At 42.2% G+C, this 20228-nt stretch overlaps 1 protein-coding gene across 12 annotated transcripts in view; it reads right to left on the bottom strand.

The window, feature by feature from the left end:
* RNF152 (ring finger protein 152) overlaps positions 1-20228 on the bottom strand; it is a 100464-nt gene that overhangs the window by 20469 nt on the left and 59767 nt on the right. For 4 of the 12 annotated variants that reach the window (XM_060029162.1, XM_060029163.1, XM_060029161.1 and 1 more), the window contains one exon: positions 1813-6406. The exons of 4 other annotated variants lie outside the window; for them this stretch is intronic. In XM_060029162.1, the coding sequence (XP_059885145.1) occupies positions 5645-6256 (612 nt within the window). In that variant the 5' untranslated portion in view covers positions 6257-6406 and the 3' untranslated portion in view covers positions 1813-5644. Of the gene's footprint in view, positions 1-1812; positions 6407-11337; positions 12054-20228 lie in introns of those variants that run through there. 4 more of the 12 variants (XR_009521773.2, XR_009521782.2, XR_009521768.2 and 1 more) reach the window with 2 other exon arrangements.

A 20228-nucleotide genomic window follows, 5' to 3' on the forward strand; every position in this document is an offset into this window, starting at 1 on the left:
CGGAGACTACAATAATAAAGTCCAGCTAATGAGATGAGTGTTTTCAAGCACCACTACATCATAAGTGAGATTGTACATAGTGGGGTACCCCAGGCAGTGAACCCTGAAAAAAAATAATTGGCCCGACTGTGCAAGGAAACTTGTGCAGAAAACTCAGAGCCATATTGCAAGAGTTCAATAGTGGTGCTCTGCCCTCGCCAACTTGAGCAGAGCCCAAACATAAGTCATTTGGAAGACAGAGATTAAACGCCCCACCCACTAATATTCTTTAATGATCAATGACTTTCCAACAAAATGTATATGGTAGAACCCACCTCTTCATATATTTGAAAAGTCTCAAGAGCTTAGTTATATAGACACCCCCAAAGATAGCTGGGTTTGACAAAACGGGTGCAGCCTATAACACTTGTTGAGAAATTAACATCTAAATTCACCATTATATAACCCACATTGGAAAACATTTTACTTGATCTTTGTAGCTTCAGTTATAGCTAAATCGTGTGTCTACATATATATTTATATCTATATACAGTGAATCAATTGTGTCAGGAAAATCAATGGCTTGAATTTCCACTTATTTTTTTAGAAGACTTTCATGTTTAACAAACTTCAGCAACTTGTCATCACTTTTGAAATAGACTACCACTTTCAAAACAGTTGCTGAATTATCTTCACTCATTCTTTGGAGTTTCTCTTTCAGTAAGGATTACTTTGTGGGCAATGTTTTACTGAGAATGGTGGAAATGGTAAGGAACAGCTTCTCCTTCTAGGTCAAGGATGACAGATTGACTGACTGATGACACTTGTGTGAAAATGCTGACCAGTTGGCAGCATCATTTTTCTAAGAGAAGATAGTAATTCAAACCATTGGCATATCACTCCTCTCATCCCAATAACCTTTGGACCTCTAATTTCCTCATAAGTCTAAAGAAAAACTATCATTGGGCAAAAAAATTTTTAATCATTTTCAAGGATCAACTAAAGAGTCCTGCCCATTGATGAGTTCTCTATAAAAAAAAAAAAAAAAATCAACCCAATTCTGTTAAATTGAAGCAAATGCATTTGGTTTACAGTATTTTTGGACAATGAAAAGCAGACTAACCAATTTAGACACAGCATAGCTTTTCAAATAAAACTATGAGAACTCTATAAAACCAAATCTAGACTGGAATAAATACTGTACTATCAGGAAGAGTCTGATCTTTCTATGAAAATATATCTCAATTTGAATTTTCTACTTCCCTTTATTCACTTAAAAAGCAATTTTAGTAACTTTAATAACCTTCAAGGCTTTAAATTCCATGGGCAATTTTTTTTTAATGTAAAACAAAGTGTCTTTGTGCAAGGCTTCAAATCTTCGATTCTTTCAGTGATAACTAAAAAAACCAAACAGGACGAAAACAATGTCAAATCTCACTCTAAAAATTGTACCTATGTTTTTGTCTGGCATCTGAAAAATGATGCCCACCTATGCCCATCTCAAATACGATGATGAGCTGGCAGACTTCAAGGGCAAACAAAAACACTCCCCGTGAACACTGCAAAACACGCTTGCTCTTTTATTTCATACCTTACTAATGTAATGATGGCGTTTGGGTAAGACCCTGAAAGAGGGATTTCATTAGGCTTTTTTTTTTTTTTTCTGTAACATTTACTTTTTGGTCACAAGACCCTAAACACAATTTCACAGTACAGGTCATGCAAGTCAAACGTTTTAGAGCTACTGTCTAACTACTATTTTTGGACAATAGATTCACATGCAGCTAATGATCCCAGAAAAGGGGGCTTTATCGAGCACTCTTTAAGCTTCACTGATTATTCCTTGGTCCAGAGTATCTAAGTAATAACCCTGAAGAGCAACTGATGCATTTTTACTGTCATACTTGAGATCATATATTTTTTAAGCCAACTGCATGTTACTAAACCAAAAACTGTCTTCTTCGCCTTACTCTGCTTACTCCATTAATATTTTGATGCTAGATTCCATTGCACAACCCTCCAGAAGTGCACTGTCCAATATAATGGCCACCAGCCACATGTGAGTGGCATCTATTTAAATAACTTTAAATTAAATAAAATACAAAATCCAGTTCCTCACTCAGACTAATCCCATTTCAGTTGCCCAACACCCAATGTGGCTACTGTATTGGACAGCATAAGTTATATAACATTTCCATCATCACAGAAAGTTCTATAGAACAGCGTCAATCTAGAAGATCCCAAGGTTGCACCAGCACATGGTTTTAACCTTCAAGGGACCCACTCAAGTCATGTGCAAGATTAAACTGAATTATATTCCTAAAGGAAATGCCTTATAGCTTTCTGATCATAAAGTATGACTGGAAATGAGAACCCATTTGCCTTTTCACAACTTATGCCCCAGGTCATTATACAAAAATGTTCCAAAGACAATGCTTTTTGATAGCATACTTGGCTCTACTTAGCATATTCAGCATTCTCTTGCTTATGTCAAGAGCATTAATAAAGATGAAAATTCATGCTTCTTATAGTTTACTATTTACACAACACTCACTGTCCTTTATAGCTCAAGTGGGAGGGGGGAACCAATGTTTTGCAATTAAAAAAATTCAAATCACATGGTTCTCTTTAACTGTCTATACTCATCCCTAAATCAACACTCCTTTCATTTCCCGGAGAGGTAGATGCTAACTAAAGTGAATATATAAATCTACAAAGACAAAAAACTTAATAGTTGAGTTAGTAAAGGGTATTGATCCTCCCTGAAAAGGATCATAGACCAACAGAGAGATCGACAGGTCTAGGAAGCAGCAAGAGGAAACGGCAGTACAAAGTTCTGGTCCCCTTTTACTGCAGAATGACAAACGGGCTCGCACCTCTGGGGACCCCAGCAGACTCATCTACAAAATGAAGCCACCAGAGGTTGCTTTCAGCTTTCTGTGCTTTCAGTTGTGAGTTATTTCATTGATGTGCAACTGTGAATTCTGGCTGACTGTGTCACTGGACTTGAGTCACATGGGGTAGATGAGTTGTTAGTGTCGTGGGTAAATGCCAAAGAGGCCAGAGCAATGGGATGCCAAATAACATTAAACATCATTAAGCCTATAAAAATCCTATCTGGCAGGCTGAGACATCACGTAGACATGTGCACGCACAGGATTGCACACCCTGATAAGCAGGTACACAAATAAATAACTGCAGGCAGAATCCACATAAACAATTGTTCTTACATCAGTAAGACTCACACGAAAAATTCTGATTTGGGTTGTTATTGTACCTTAAATTGTAACGTCAAGAATCTATCAGAGCCGATTAATTTTGCACTGCTTAATTGCAGCTCTAGCACAGGGTTGTTTTTAAGTAAAAGGTACATGGACATTTGTAATCTACAGCTTTGCACTAAGAAACACAGGGCACTGTATCATCACATATGTTAGTGTCTATATATAACCTACAGACCATGGAGAATTCTATCACACACTACACTCCAGGGCTGGTCATTTCATACCGGACATAAACATACGTAGACATCATTCACAAAATTAATTTGAAAATGGCAAGACTTAATATTGCAAGGGTAACGTCCATTTGAAATGTGGAATTCTCAATGTAACATTTCTGTGGGGTTTTTTTCCCAAGAGGAATAGAAATTAGGTCAGACATGCATCAAGGCAGCCTGGGAGAGTTTGAGAAATTGAAACTAACCCAACAGTATATTAGGTTACATAATAGAGGATAGCATTCAGCTAATGTGATACCTAAATTATTAATACCAAATAAATCCTAGATTATTTGTTGTATAATGCCCAATAGCTTACACAATAAAATGGCATTTTAACCTAATTTCTAGTTTGAGCTTTCAAATACATTTCCTAAAGGTCTAATGACAAATTGGAAAGATTTGAAAAACCCATGTTCACATTTTTATATCAAATTCTCATGTCAATGAACAGGGTTAGCTTGGGATTCTGTTCATTATATTGTCGTTTTATCTCATTAATTCCATCACTTTAATGTGCATATTTTGTGCTGCTTGAAGGTAACAGTTAGCATATAAGTAAATTAAATTATCTCAGTCTTAAGGGCTTTTTCTAGCCTTACTTTTTGGAGCCAGTCACTGCTTATTTTTCTGTCCCCTATTTTCAGGGATTCAATGGAACATAAACAGACATATTTATGAGTGGGGACCTTGGCACATACCACTTGCTTCATGAATTCCGTAAGAGAAACTAGAAGAGAACTGTAAAGCTCACAGCTATGTCTGAACGCACACATTCAGGGATAGAAATTTATCATTTAAGACCAGCAGATCTTTCTTCATGAGCATCTGTAGGCCATTACACATTTAAGAACGTCTGAGAATTTATGAAGAATTGGTCCACTTAAACTAGGAATGTGAGTTGCTAGTTCACCTTGCCATTCTTCTCAATGAAAACACATTTTGAAATACAAGAGATAGTCTCACTTATACCAACAAGAGGAAACTGGAATTCAAAATGATTTAACTCTCATGGAACAATCTCTTTCAAAAAATAATCATGGACTGTCTTAAAATGCCAGTCCAAGTTTGTTACTGTTTACCAACACTCATGGCTGTTACAATACATCAAAACTGGGAGCAAAGACAGAATCTTCTGTTACTCTCCCTTAGTGCCTTACAGAATACAGGACTTGAATACATAGAAGAGGAGCAAGTTTGGAAGTGACGTGTCTGTGACACCTCGCTGGGTGGGTACCGGTGCCCTTGAGGTGGCCATCATTTCAGACCCCAGACTCATTCATGCCCACAAAGTCTTACTCCCAGGATTCTTCTGAAAAGATTCAAAACCTGAGGTAAATCAAATTACACCCACACCCACACCCCCCCCACACACACAAATACACAATATTTACATTTAAAATTCTTATTTTGTGAGATGGCTTGAGAAAAATTGGCATGTAGGTTTCCTGTGGGATTAGGCATTTCTCATTATTACTCAGTTTATTGCTCCCCTGTTGGGCTTTCAGTTTAATAAACACATAGCGAGCTCTAATTACAAGGGAAGAAAAATGGAGGTACGTGACAAAACACAACACACTGGAAACACTTGTTCAAATATCTTCCTGAAAAAACAACTGTCCACTTAACTTATTTTAATTTGGGTGCCATTCAAAAAGTATAAAAGGCCTTAGCAACTAAATGAAGACTGGGTTTCACTTTTTAAAAAAGGAAAGAAACCAGCACTGCATGTCATCACTGAATTTTTACATGGATTTTCAGATTTAATTCTACTTGTATACATAGCATCTTTGTTTTAATCTACCACATTTAGAGAAGATCACATTGTATGCACTTCCACAGTTTAACATCTAAGTAGAATAGGTCTACCTGGCAACATGATTTTGAGAAATCATAAATTACAGTCCATTTAATACATGATTATGAGGATGCATGCGATCGTCTTGGAAGCTGTTGCCACCAATAATCAGAGCGCTCTGCCTGGTATCTTGCTGACACCTCACATTCTGCCCTTCGTGTCTGTCTTGGGTTAATCAAGTGGCAGCCCAGAGGCCAGCACTCGGCACCCAATGATCAGCGTGGCCCCCCATCTCCTCACCGCGATCCATCACCAACACCTGCTCAACCGCTAGTTGGCACCCACAAGAGACTTCCCCGCAGCCCTCTTCAGCCACAGGATATCACAGTGAAGCGCTTAGAAATGCAGGACATGTTGTGGAGCACGATGCCGAGAAGGAAGACCAGGACGCAGGCCACCAAGATCACAGTGCACACCCCAGACCAGGTGGAGCTTTTCACCACGCCCCGCCTGTCTGGCTCCTCCTCCACCGCCTCGGGCGGAGCCCCGCCCTGCAGAGGCTGCTGCTCTGCCGGGATGGTCACCACGGTGACGGACTTCTGCTGGCTCCCGGGCAGCAGACGGCAGCCCATGTCTCCGGGCAGCAGCGCTCGCTCCTTGGAGATGGGCAGGGGCAGCATGTAGCACCCATTGCTCGGAAGTTTGATGAAGACTGGGGTGTGCTCGGAGGCGTGCGGGATGGCGATGACGGCAAGGACCTCGGGGTCGTCCGGGAGCTGGGACACGGAGAAGCCCGGGGGCAGCTTGGTGATGCCCCGGCACCAGGGGCACCTCACGTCCTTCTGGCTCGTCCTCATCTGCTGAAGGCACACCGAGCAGCACGTGTGTTTGCAGTCCAGCAACTTGGGCCTTCGCCGGGGGCTGTAGTAATTGAAGCAGATCTGACATTCCAGCAAAGACTCTTGGGAGAGCGTCTCCATGGTGGACTGTGGGCAGGAAGGCCAAGGCCGAGGGGGAGGAGCTTGTTCTCAGAGTCCACCACTCCGCCACCTTCTTTCTTGCAGTCTCTCCAAAGCCGCCGGGGGATCGGGGAGTTCACAGGCATCTAGCATACTCGGGCGTGTTCATTTCTGAAGGAGACAAAAAATGCCAACCAACTTAATTACTTCAAACAAGTTGAGATGGATTTATACGGCTGCTCAAAAGTCTTGACACCAGGTCAAAAGGGTAAAGTTTCCCACTTGTGAGGCTGTAGGATTCCCGTAATGTCCAGTGGACAGTAATGAGTTGTCTCCGCGAATACCTTGCTTATTTCTGAAGAAATAAACATCTCTATGGGGTATACAGAGGGAGTCTGCTCTTTCTGCTTTATTGTTCTTCTGGACTGTTCTTCTAAATACACTGCAGAAATTCTCTCGTTTCCAATAAGTTTGTAGCATTTCCTAAAAGTAAATTTCTTTCCTTAGATCCTCTGACCTTCTTTTTCTGACTCTACTTATCTTCCTGTAACTATTCATTGCCAGACACGGGCAACTTTACAAATCCAGGTATTTCATGTAACTAGCTCGCTCACTTGATATGGGTTAGGACCGTTCCTCTCTCACAGGTAATTAAAATGATGCCACCAAAGAAGCACATGCAGGCATCTGTTATCTTTTCCACCAAATCACCTGAACCAAGGTAATTCTCGTCTGTTGGTTTTAAAAAGAGACAAAAACAAAATAACCCCCAAATAACAACAACAGTGAACCTTTATGCAGTAGGGGTCACAAAAATACACAGGATCACTACTACATTTCAGTCAGTTCTTTTAATTTCATTATTATTTGGGCTTGCATCAATTAACATGACCAAAAGCAAATACTGTTAATTCACTGATCATAATCGAGCATTATGGTCAGAGAAGACTGGTAAGGCAGCCTCACCAAAAAAAAAAAAAAAGGAGAAGGAGAAGGAGAAGAAGGAGGAATGTTAGCCTTCTGATATTGACAGGAGGCAGAATAACTTAGTTCAACTTAACTGGCGTTTAAGGACCTCCCCCCGCCCCATCCCCCCCCTTCCCCACCAAGCGTTCTAATAAAGGCTGCCCAACTCTGCTTCCTATTGAAAGCATCCAAATTATGTGTCTCTGGGTGGAGCCATGATGACTCTGGAAAGAACTATTCAACCACTATTGTAGAAATAATTGTCAGTCCTAGAACCCCACCTACACCCAGAAGCAGGAGCTAATAACACAGAAAACCTCGTTCACATTTTTCTTAAAAAGTGAACCTTCTTTTTCTTTCCAATTTCCTTTGTGAAATTAAGAATGCACCCCCTCCCCAATGATTATGATTTGTAAAAATAAAAATTAAACATGCAGAAAAAGTTTAAAGTCAAAAATAATCACTGATAAAAATTAATGTTGACAATCAAAAGAGAAACATTTTAAAATATTTTAGCTGTAGTAAGAGCACTTAAGTTACTGAAAGTAAAAATATAGTAACATAGCATTCAGAAAGCTCATATTATTAATATAATCAACTACTCATCTATCCATTAATTCAAGAAATAGTTATGGAATAACTGAAATTTGCTAACCATAGAACTTAAATGTTCTCACCAAAAAAAAAAAAAAGATAAATATGTGAGAAGTTGGAAACGCTTTCACAATGTAGACATATTTCAGATTACTGTGATGTCAACTTTAAATGTCTTACAATTTAATATGCCAATTATACCTCAATAAAGCTGAAAAAGGAAATAAAAATAAAAAAGAAATATCTACTGAGTATCTATTATGCAGAAAGCTAGCCATGGTAGGATATTAAGATGAATCAGACCCAAATACTACTCTTAAGCAATTTAAAGTTAGGCAAGAATGAACTAGTGAATATATTTTCTCTTCTATTCATTTATTCATTCAAATTCTCATTGAATATTTACCATGTGTCAAGCATTATGATATTTATTTTTTTCCCTTGTAACAAAGACCTTGTCACCACTCATAAGAAACTCCCAGACTGGAGGTACTTAAATAGTTATGTGAGTAAATAGTTATAATAGAAATACAGTGATGCATGCCTTACTGGAGCTGGAGGAATAAAGGACGGCTCAGTGAAGAATCTGGATCAGGGAGAGGATTCAGACATGTAAAATCAGGGACAGGTTATTTTCAAGTTCAGAAATCAGCATGAGCAAAGTAAAAGGGGTGAGCAAATACAGAATTATTTTTATACTCTAGCTGTGACACTGGCTAGAAGATTTTTTCTAATACAAGAGTAACTTATAGATGCCATCTCTAAGAGTTTTACAGTTTTAGCTTGTAAGTTTAGGTCTTTGATACAGATGCCTTTTAAAGAAACACAATTCTCACAGAACTGGCAAGCACCCTCCCACAGGCCCAGCCAGGGAGAGCAGGGCCCACAGGAAGGGGAGGTGATCAGACCCAGGCACGGGCCACAGACCACAGACTGTGGACAGCCTCGAGTGCCAAGGATGTGGGGCTTTCTAGTGAGCAATGGGAAAACATCAGAAAGGTTAAGAATATGAGAATGATTCATTAGGTAGCTATATTCAGGATAGACTGGAAAGACCTGCTGGGAAGCTATTATAATAGTACACGAGAGATAATGAGTAGCTGAAGTCAATAGTGGTGATGAGAATGAAGAGCTGAAAAGTGCTGACAGGTCCTACAGGGGTCAAGTGGGATCTGGCCACATGTGATGATGAGGCTGTAAGGGGGAAGAAGTCCAAGGTCAAGTCTTGAGGGGAGGCTGGTATTATTAAGAGAAATAGGGATGGCAAAGAAAAAGATGATGAGTTCTGTTCGGGCCGTATTCCATTTGAGGGGTTAGGAAGATAAAAGAAATCAGTTATCCAGGAAGATGTTAAAGAGCCAAAAGAGGGGCTTCCCTGGTGGCGCAGTGGTTGAGAGTCCGCCTGCCGATGCAGGGGACTCGGGTTCGTGCCCCGGTCCGGGAAGATCCCACATGCTGCGGAGCGGCTGGGCCCATGAGCCATGGCCGCTGAGCCTGCGCGTCCGGAGCCTGTGCTCCGCAACGGGAGAGGCCACAACAGTGAGAGGCCCGCGTACCGCAAAAAAAAAAAAAAAAAAAAAAAAAAAGAGTCAAAAGAAAGCTGAATATATGGATCTGATATTGCAGAGCAGGCAGAGCAGAGAGAGACCCTTAGGGAGCACTTATCCTTAAGCCTGGCTAAAAGGAAGAATAGGGGCAGACATAAGCAGAAACCCAGGAACCCCTCCCAGCACATACCCCAGATGAAAGAGTTCCAGGCAGCAAAGGGCTATGAGCGGTGGGCACTGAGAACAGACCTTGAGGTGGGGCGACCAGGAGGTCACTAGCATTTTGGGGGTGTGACTTCAGCAGGGGACCAGGGGTATGATGGAGACTGGCGGGATGCTGGAGTTCCCTGTGATGCGGAGTGATGTCAGGCGATAGGATCATAGCTTAGAGGGAAGAGCATCAAGCAACAGTTGTTTTTCTTTTCAGAGTAGAGAAATTTGAGAAAAGAGGGGCAGAGCAAGCAAGTTAGGGCGCTCACAGCCAGATGGTCTGGTCTGTGCTGTTCAATACGGTGTCTGCTAGCCACAGGTCCCAGCAGAAGGTAGTGTTTGAAGCTCAGAAAGGAAAAAGTGTACAGACACTGAGGTGGGGAATGTGGAACGGAAACAGAAATCCCCAAAGTGTCAGCAATGAGGGTGGAATTCTTCTAATTCTATACCCAAGGTACTGAATTTATTTTTTCTTAGAAAATAAAAACCGAACACAGGGTTTGCTGGTGAATCTTGACCAATGCTCTTATCTATCCTCACTGTTAAAGCCCACTGACAGACAGCAGGCCATAATATTATAAATCATAGGAAGATGTGAATGTTAAATGGAGGGTGGGGGGCAGAGATTGATCATAATGAACTACAGTGGCAGAAATGACAAAATTGGGGAGGGGTATACAATAGCCAAGACATGAAAGCAACCTAAATGCCCATTGACAGGTGAATGGATAAAGAAGACGTGGTATATGGGACTTCCCTGGTGGCCCAGTGGTTAAGAATCCGCCTGCCAATGCAGGGGGCACAGGTTCGAGCCCTGGTCCAGGAAGATCCCACATGCCACGGAGCAACTGAGCCCGTGCACCACGACTACTGAGCCTGCGCTCTAGAGCCCACGAGCCACAAGTACTGAAGCCCACGCACCTAGAACCTGTGCTCCGCAACAAGAGAAGCCACCGCATTGAGAAGCCTGCACACCACCATGAAGAGTAGCCCCAGCTCGCAGCAAATGGAGAAAGCCCGCATGCAGCAATGAAAACCCAACACAGCCATAAATAAATAAATAAATAAAATTAAAAAAAAAAAAAAAAGACGTGGTATATATATACAGTGCGATATTACTCAGCCATAAAAAAGAATGAAATAATGCTATTTGCAGCAACATGGATGGACCTAGAGATTATCATACTAAGCGAAGTAACTCATACAGATTAAGACAAATAAAATATGACATCACTTACATGTGGAATCTAAAAAAAGGATACAAATGAACTTATTTACAAAACCGAAACAGACTCACAGACATAGAAAACAAACTTATGGTTACCAAAGGGGAAAGAGATGGGAAGGGATAAATTAGGAGTTTGGGATTAGCAGACACAAACTACTATACAGTACTACTACTAAAATAAACAAGGAACTACTATATAGCACAGGGAACTAGACTCAAAACCTTGTAATAAAGTATAATGGAAAAGAATCTGCAAAAGAAAAGATATATATATATGTATATATATCTGAATCACTTTGATGTACACCTGAAACTAACACAACATTGTAAATCAACTATACGTCAATTAAGAAAACATTGGGGAGGGGTACAAAAAAAAAAAAGCACAGATTCCTGCCATTTTATGAATTTGGAGAAAGCTGTCCTTAACAATGGCACTCAGGGCAACCACCTTCTATGTAAAGAGAGCTGGGAACAAAAAAATACTTTGTGACACCAATATAGAAACAGTGACCACCAGTTCCTTTCTTACCCTTCTCTACTTCCACATTAGTTACCTTGCTTCCATAGAAAATTGTGGAAAACAGCTCAGCAGAGTGGGAAGAATAGGGGCTTTGGCTTCAAAGAATCTTGGGTCCAATCTCTGTTTTGTCACCACCAGCGGTGCCACTGGAACAAGTCCAAAGCTTCTAGAGCCTGCTTCCTCACTGGCTAACGAGGGGTGATGGAGTTTGTGGCTGAAGGTCAAGTGTGTTCAGGCACTGCCAGGTAGTGAAGGGCTCAGGGAGCCCTGGTGCTAATCCCTCCTTCCTTCTGACTTGGACTCCACACGGTGCCGTGCCGGGTGTGGTCTACCCAGAGGCACTTCCTGGCTCTCAAAGTACAGCCCTGTGCAACAGCTTGGGCGGAGAAAGGCGAGCACTCCTCTTGGCGCTGCCCCGAGACCTGCCACACCATCATTTTTCAACAAAACCAACATGCAATTTTATTCATGAATTTATGTTCCAAGTAATGTTCACTTAATTGGTGTTGAGTTCCCTTAAAATTAGATTGTACAACTCAATTTTCAACTCTATCCAAGTAAGTGTAGGCCTTACAACACAGGCTGAACACAAAGGCAGAAGGGAAAAACAGTTCCTATCTTCTGTGCTCAGCCACTCAAGTCATTTTGACAGCAGGGCAGCTCTCTGATTTATACACTGATTCTGCCCATACTGAATTCCAGTTTATTTCCTGTAGCATAATTAGTAATGATGATGACTATTTAGGTAATGAGAAGAAAATTTGGGCTTCCCTGGTGGCACAGTGGTTGAGAGTCCGCCTGCCGATGCAGGGGACGCGGGTTCGTGCCCCGGTCCGGGAAGATCCCACATGCCGCAGAGCGGCTGGGCCCGTGAGCCATGGCTGCTGAGACTGCGCGTCCGGAGCCTGTGCTCCGCAACGGGAGAGGCCGCAACAGTGAGAGGCCTGCGTACCGCAAAAAAAAAAAAAGAAAAAAAGAAGAAAATTTATGAGGCTCTGGACAAAAGGTAATGATGAATCTTCTTTCTCCCTTTCATCATGAACTCAAAAGATATGAGTCAACTACAGAAGAAACAAGGTCCACGTAAGCTAAAAAAGAAACTCGGAGTTCCTAGTCATACACAGGATACACAAGCACACACTGGCAACTGCTTTAGAGACCTGTCTTTGGAGTTAGTTTCCTTACAGGAGCAAGACATGATGCTCAAAGTAAGTACTCAAATTCAAAAGAAAAGAGTATTTTGGTAGAACGCATAAGAACAGGTGTAAACTGAAATATATTGGAACGATTTTTAACAGTTTAGTTTGAAAGAACCTAAAGTAAAAATTAAGAAAAAAAAAACAGACTACAAAAAGAGGAATAGCAGCTAAGGGAGGACATTCTCAAACTAACTGTGGCTTATGATCTAGAATTTATGTTCAAACGTATCTTCATAAAACAGTAGTTTCAGGAATTCCCTGGTGGTTCAGAGGTTAGGGCTCCAAGCTTCCACTGCAGGGGGCACGGGTTCAATCCCTGGTAGGGGAGCTAAGATCCCCGCGTGCTGCACAGCACAGCCAAAAAAAAAAAAAAAAAAAAAAAGACAATATATATTACCTTAATTAAAAATTACTTTAAAATAAAAAAACAGTAGTTTCATAAACAATGTCAGTTGTACAATATACAAATTAAAGGCCTTGAATCATCACTGAACTCAATACTAATGCATGCCCTGGTTTTAAAATAGTTTAAAAAACTAAGATTTGTATAAATGGAGGAAGGTGTGACTTGGAGGGAAAATGCCAAAACCAGAGGAGTGTGTATATTGTAATTGTTGTTTAGGGGCAATGGACATTTGTTGCTTTACAACATCGATGTATTTTCATAAAATAAAATTTCTTCCTTTTTAAAAACTGTATACTTTTAAGCACTTTTATTAAAGGTGTGGGTGTGATAAAGTGCTCCCATGAATTTAGTGAGTGGTAAAAAAGCAAAGGTCTCCAACGCTGAATTTTTATAGTTCCAGTTGCTTTTAGAAGTCTGGGCACAGGAGGACAGAAAAGCTGATGAAATATATCCAGTCGTCCCTTGGTATCTGCGGGGGATTGGTTCCAGGTTCCCCTCTCGAATACCAAAATCGAAGGATGCTCAAGCCCCTTATTTAAAATGGCCTAGGAGGGGCTTCCCTGGTGGCGCAGTGGTTGAGAGTCCGCCTGCCGATGCAGGGGATACACGGGTTCGTGCCCCGGTCCGGGAAGATCCCACACGCCGCAGAGCGGCTGGGCCCGTGAGCCATGGCCGCTGAGCCTGCGCGTCCGGAGCCTGTGCTCCGCAACGGGAGAGGCCACAGCAGTGGGAGGCCCGCGTACCGCAAAAAAAATAAAAAGGCCTAGGACAGCTGGCCCTCTGTATCCTTGGATATGAAATTCTCGAATATGAAACCCGCCGACTATAATGCAGGTAGTTTTACTCTGTTTATACTATAGACTCTTCATACGTTCTGATTTAGATCCACGTCTGTGACATCAACTATGAAGCCTCTCCCCACTTGTGACATGAGTTGATATTAATTACATGTGGCTGACCTTGAATTATTCCATTTGATGGTCTACACAAGGATCTTAAATTCAATGGTTGTGTTGAGAAAAATCTCTAAGTCAAAGACTAAACTAGTCACTATACTGCTCTTCTTATTCTCTTAAAATAGCATGTCTTTCTGACGCAGGTCATTTACTTAATTTTTCAAGAAAATGTAAATATTTGAATTGAGATTGAAGAAATTAATTACAATTCCATTTAATCTGGCATTTCAGCTGGCAAGACCATTTAGTTATATTGGATCTTGACAAATTCTCCGATTAATGGCAAGAATAGGAAGGGCTGACAGTGACAAGATGTGTGGCTGACTTTTGGTCCTCTGGTAGCAGAGAGCAACCCTTTCAGGACACAGTTGCCTACTACGTGTAAAGTCCAATTGGTATAACTACACTCTGTTTTCATGGAGAAGGCAGTGGATTCCAGGACTCTGACAAATCTCAAGTGAGAATTCTATGGGCCAAGCTTTAATAGTTGCCCTGTTTTCTCCTATGAGCATCATGGTTTGTGTATTTGAAGATGCAAAAATTCTGGAAAGTGAGAATGGTTACTTAAAAGTCTTGGGTGACCAAGGGGGACGGGGCAAAGGACGGTGACGGTGTTGGAGGCCGACTGGCCCCGGTAGCAGACGCAAGCAGGGTAGAGAGAGAGGTCATTGGTTAAATGGGCAAAGAGGAGCAGACCAGAACACCATGGTCAGCCTGGGGACTTGCCACACAAAGGGCTAGCCTTGCCAGCACTGCCCAATGGGACAACCACGAGCCCGACGGACCTGCCCACAGAGTAGGGGCCATACCTCTGCACGTGCCAATATTTTCGCTGCAAAAATGCAACTAACCAAGCAGCTGAAACCGAACCACAGTTTCCAGAGATGTACTTACATAGGAGCATTTCAATTAAGTCAAGGTAGGGAAAAGATGAATGCATTTGACCTAATCACAGCTTGGTGATGAATATTTAAAATCAAAGTATATTGGAACCAAGACATTTTTAGGAATTAAAGCCAAATTTCATTACTGCCACGACTGATAATAACCACTGGTTTTTGTTGGTTTGCTCGTTTTAATATCTATCAGATAATCATTACTATCAGGAATCAGGAGGCAAGGATTTTAGCTCTAATTCTGCCTATAAGTAGTTGGGTTACCTTAGGCAAATCACCTCTCCATGAGTTGCAGTGTCCTCACCTCCAAGAACACTGGACTAGATGATCCCCTAGAGTCCCTTCTAGTAACAATAGTTCTATGACCTAAGTAACTGCTAACCACACTCCTGGGTTTTCAACAACATGACAGAGCTGTCAGGCTGTTTGTTCTATAGTCATTACATCTGACAGATCATTTATACATATTAACTGTCCATGATCTCATGCAGGTTTACATGAGACAGTGGGCATGTAAAATAAATGGGAAGCATCTTACATATTAGAAGTTTCTTCCTTTAGGCCTTACTTTTTTTTTTTTTTTTTTTTAGGCCTTAGGTTTAATGAATGAGTCTAAAGAGAGCTAACACCCTAAAAGAAACAGCCCACAACCTCGATTTGCAGCAACTATCAAAGGAGTAAGTTTTTATGTTTAATCAATAACCCTCTCAGCTCAAGCAAGATATTCCCATTATCCAAACTTGCTGCTACGTGAAGGTGGTTCCAACTGTCCCTTGAGTCGAAGCCTGCATAACTGTCTGGCTCATAGAGAGGCCAAGGTTAATGCTGGAATCAATCAGACACACAGCTTCACCTTCACTTGCTCTGATCACCCAATGACGGCAAAGAGAAAAGTTGCAGATGGTCACAAAGGTAGAGAAGAGATATAAAGGACTGTCAGGGGATCCCCAGATTCCCTGGAGAGAGGAGATGATAAAAGATGCCATCAGACAGACGGACACAGCAAAGGGGAAAAGATCAATTACCCCAACTCCTAGAATTCTGAGTAGAGCTGAAGGAACTGACAAGCCAGGCACATAAGTAAAGTAAAGGAATGGAAAACAAACAAAAATCCTAAGTCTTCCCAACGGCTGGACATCTACTAAGATAAAATATGTAGTAGGAGGTAGACAAATATCTACTGGGAATCCACCAAGTGCCAAGCATTACTCAAGGCACTGGGGTCACCATGGCAACAAGAGTCTCTGCCCTCAAGGACCCTGACTTTGCAACCTGATCTGTGGAAAGAGAAGCAAAGGCGAGGGGAAGTGTAGACAAAGCACTGAAAGGGAGACTCTTCTTCAAGTGATCATATGAATTCAATCGATCATGCATAGGGCTTAGACAGAACCACTAAGCAAAAAACTATAATTGCCTGTTAGAGCCAGAAAGGATATTGGAACCCAAGGAGCCTAAGCTGGCCCACTGTTCTTTCCACTTCAGAGACACTGGAGAGCAAGGAGAGTCAGAGGGAAGGACACTGAAATTTCCTTTATTGATTAAGCATTCCACCTGACCCACGTCAGCATCATCCCAGACAGCAAGGTGGCTCTGAGCTCACAAGTCTCAAGAGATGCAGGAGTTGAAGATGGTGTCGCAAGGCAGCGATACCTTGTGATATCTAAAGACAGCCCAATGCCAGGGAAGCACATTAAATCATCACTGGGGAGGATGTTTGAGGGCCAAGATTGTGAGTTAAGGACTGAGGGGCTGTCCGAGTAGGCAAGTGCCCTGGGGAGCAGAGGTCTCTCTCTGTGGAGGGTCCCCTTTGCCCCTGCTCTTCATGTGCAGGAGACAGAGAACCTCTGAAGGTCCCTGACAAACTTCCTATGTAAATATTTGCATTTTCATAATATGAACCGCACATGTGCATCCCCACTCCTATTTCTTACCCAACCACAAATTCCACAAATTCCAACCACTGAAACCTTAAGGCAATTTGTTTTTTAATGTTTTCCTATTATATTTCATCTACTTCAGGGACCCACAGCCTTCCTCTGTAAAGGGGCAGATGATAAATCTTTTAGGCTTTTTGGGTCATGCAGGCTCTTCCGCAAATACTCAACTCTGCCACCAAAGTGTGAAAGCAGTCAGGTCATATGTCAAGGAGCAGCAGAGGCTATGTTCCAATAAAACTGTCTTTACAGAAACAGGCCACAGATGGGATCTGGCCAATAGGACATCATTTACTGACCTCAGATCTACATCATTTCTCATCATCTCTGTCCTTAATCCCAGAAATTCAGTATATTACTCCAGAGATACCCATCCTCAAATCATCTTATTGCTCTAACATGAGTTATCTTAACTGAGTTTTCTGTCAAGCTACAGAATGCAAAATATTCATAGTTATTTGGGAAGACATTAAGGGAATATAATGTCTTACAAGATGCATTGTCGTTTTGAATGACTATTCCCAGTCAACAGGAGGAAAGAGAGTTGAGCAAAGAACATTAACAATGACAAACATTTGCTTGTCTCACCAGCAGCAAGTACCATTAGTGAGAACACACAGATAGGGTTCCAAACTTTCTTCATACTTAAACATACGGATCCACTGCTTCAACCAAATAAGTAATGATTCTAGAAGTCATTGTGACAGCACCAGACTGAAGACAAGCCTTCATCTGATGGAATGTCACAAAGACAGCATGATAATGCCTCCTGAGGGTCTGAATTTTGGATACAATTCTTGTGTTCATCTGCATAGTCATTCAGTAGCTCAACAAATTTAGGTTCGGCCAGGTGAATCTCAGCCCTATACAGGAGCATCTGCTGATGGTTCACCTTTGCCAAGAAGGGACATTGGGTACATTTCCCAAACATGTGGAGCATTCCTTCAAAGTGCCAAAGAACGTGGACGATTTACAATGAGAGCTTCGTTAATTTGAGGCATCTTAAGGCTGGAAGGGCAGGAAAGTCTTGGCTCAATTTTTTAAAAACCACCTAATTGTTAAGACTCACCTACTTTCACACATAAAAAAACATTTATATATATATATATATATATTTCTTTTTTTATTAATTTTTATTGGAGTATAGTTCCTTTACAACGTTGTGTTAGTTCCTGCTGTACAGCAAAGTGAATCAGCTATATGTATACATATATCCCCTCTTTTTTGGATTTCCTTATTTCTTAAGTTCTTCAGGTTACCTGGAGACTATTCTATATTAAACATTTGAAAAAAGGATGGCACATTAAAAACCTGGTGGGTTTTATAGCTATCACTTCAAATAAGCCTATTCAAAAGGCATTCATGAGATTATTTTCTTTGAGCAGAGAGTGTTCATCGCTTCAACCTCCCTACCTACCCTCAATATCGATGATTCATTGCACGAGTTAAGCCTCAGACTGAAGCTGCAAAGAATTCCTAAAGGCATTGGTACTAAAATTAAGCCCCATGGGGAGTCAGCTGTCAATCTGCTCATTACTTCTGCTTTTTCTTCTGGCTGCAGTAACTCAATGAGGGTTGATTTTCCATTTAGGCAAGGTAAGAAGAAAAGAAAAAACCTACAACCTCCCAAATTAGATATTGAACAGTGCTGCAACCAAAGGCCATCAATCATTAACTCATCTTTCCTAACCAAACAATAAATCCAAAAGATTTTTCCTCTTGCTTTCTTATATTTTTAAGTCAACTTTGAGGTAAGGTTTTTCAATAATAAAATACACATATTTTAAGGGTACAGTTCAATGAGTTTTGACAAATGCGTGCAGCTGTGTAACCGCTGTGCCAATCAACCTATTTCCACCACCAAAGGTCCCTTTTGCGCCTCATCCAGCCCATCCTTCCTACCTCCACCCCAGACCCCCATCCCTCCCAGCCACTGCTCTGCTCTCTTTGAATTCGTTTGTGTATTTAAAACCCTACCCGTGGGGGCTTCCCTGGTGGCGCAGTGGTTGAGAGTCCGTCTGCCGATGCAGGGGACACGGGTTCGTGCCCCGGTCCGGGAAGATCCCACATGCCGCAGAGCGGCTGGGCCCGTGAGCCATGGCCACTGAGCCTGCGCGTCCGGAGCCTGTGCTCCGCAACGGGAGAGGCCACAGCAGTGGGAAACCTGCGTACCGCAAAAAAAAAAACACAACCCTACCCGTGGGCTTTGACTTAGGGGAAAATAGCAATACTCCGAGGCTCCTTTCAGATGTCCCAGGACCATGACTTTTGTGTATAAGGTGTTTATTCAACTTCACAGAGAAAACCCTCGAGTAGCAAATACTACTACAAATGCATTCATTCAAATATATATTAAGAGACACTGTTCTAGGTTTGAAGGATTGAAAGAGAAAAAGATGAGGCCCATCACTGCAAAGACAACCATGCTCACATAACTAGAGCACAAGTGTGATTTGGGCTTAATGCAGGGGGTGGGCAGGGGATCCGGTAGAAATGGAAAAAGGAGCACCTCTATCTGTCTGGGGAAGCCAGGAAAGATTTTTTTCAGAAAAAGACGGCATTTTAACTCCAAGGTAAGGACACAGCATATGCAAAAGCACAGAGTTCTAGATGTGACAGAATGAGGGGTGGTTAGGAAGAGGGACCAGAGCCTGGAGCCGCCAGCAAGTGACTCCAGTATCTCTGTAAAAGGTGATAATAACAGCACCTACCTCATAGGTTGTTCGGACTGAAATACATTAAAACACGGAGAGCACTTAGAACAGTGCCTGGCATGCCTCTTCCAGGTACAATCGCCATCTCAGGAGGCAGGAAGGAGAAGGCTGGGTCCCAGGCAGGGTGGTGGGGTTGCAGCAGTGCTAACTAGTCAACCGATTAAGCACAGTCCTCCCCCCAGGCTCTGAGCTCAATGGAGAAGCAGATGCCGAAGCAGGCGGGGGGTTAAAACATGAGCTCCGCCGCATGGCTCTAAAGCAAGACTGGAGGAAAGAGCCAGGCCCCGAAGCCCAAAGGCACTTCTTCCTCCTTCCCCTTCTGGTCCTCATGATCAGAGCAGCTGTCCCCGCAGGCTGGAAAAGGCCAGGTCACTAGGTGGCAGCAGGTGCAGCGAGCAACACAAGACCCCAAGGAGGGTGAACAGGTCTGAGAGATGGGAGAGGGGGGAGAGGCGGAGGAAGGGGGAAGGGTGGGGTGGGGAGAACACAGGCCAAGCAGGGCCCCATCTTCTCCTCCTTCCCACTCTCAGCAAGGGGCTTAGAGGAAGGCCGAGGCCCCCTGTTGAAGGTAGAAGTGGGAGTTCTTATTTTGTAGGAAGAGATGAGATTCCAAGGAATGGAACAGTGGCCCCTCCCTTCCTGTTACACAGAGCCTGGATTTTATCTGGGAGGTGACAGGGCTCATGAAGACTTCACAGGAGAGAGGCATCCCAATCACAACTGCATTATCATTCTTATTTTGAACCATTTTAAAGAATATAATTCAGTGGCATTAAGTACATACATAATGTAGTGGACCCATCACCACTGTCTATTTCCA

The sequence above is a fragment of the Delphinus delphis genome, chromosome 13, assembly GCF_949987515.2.
Source record: "Delphinus delphis chromosome 13, mDelDel1.2, whole genome shotgun sequence".
Taxonomy (NCBI): domain Eukaryota; kingdom Metazoa; phylum Chordata; class Mammalia; order Artiodactyla; family Delphinidae; genus Delphinus; species Delphinus delphis.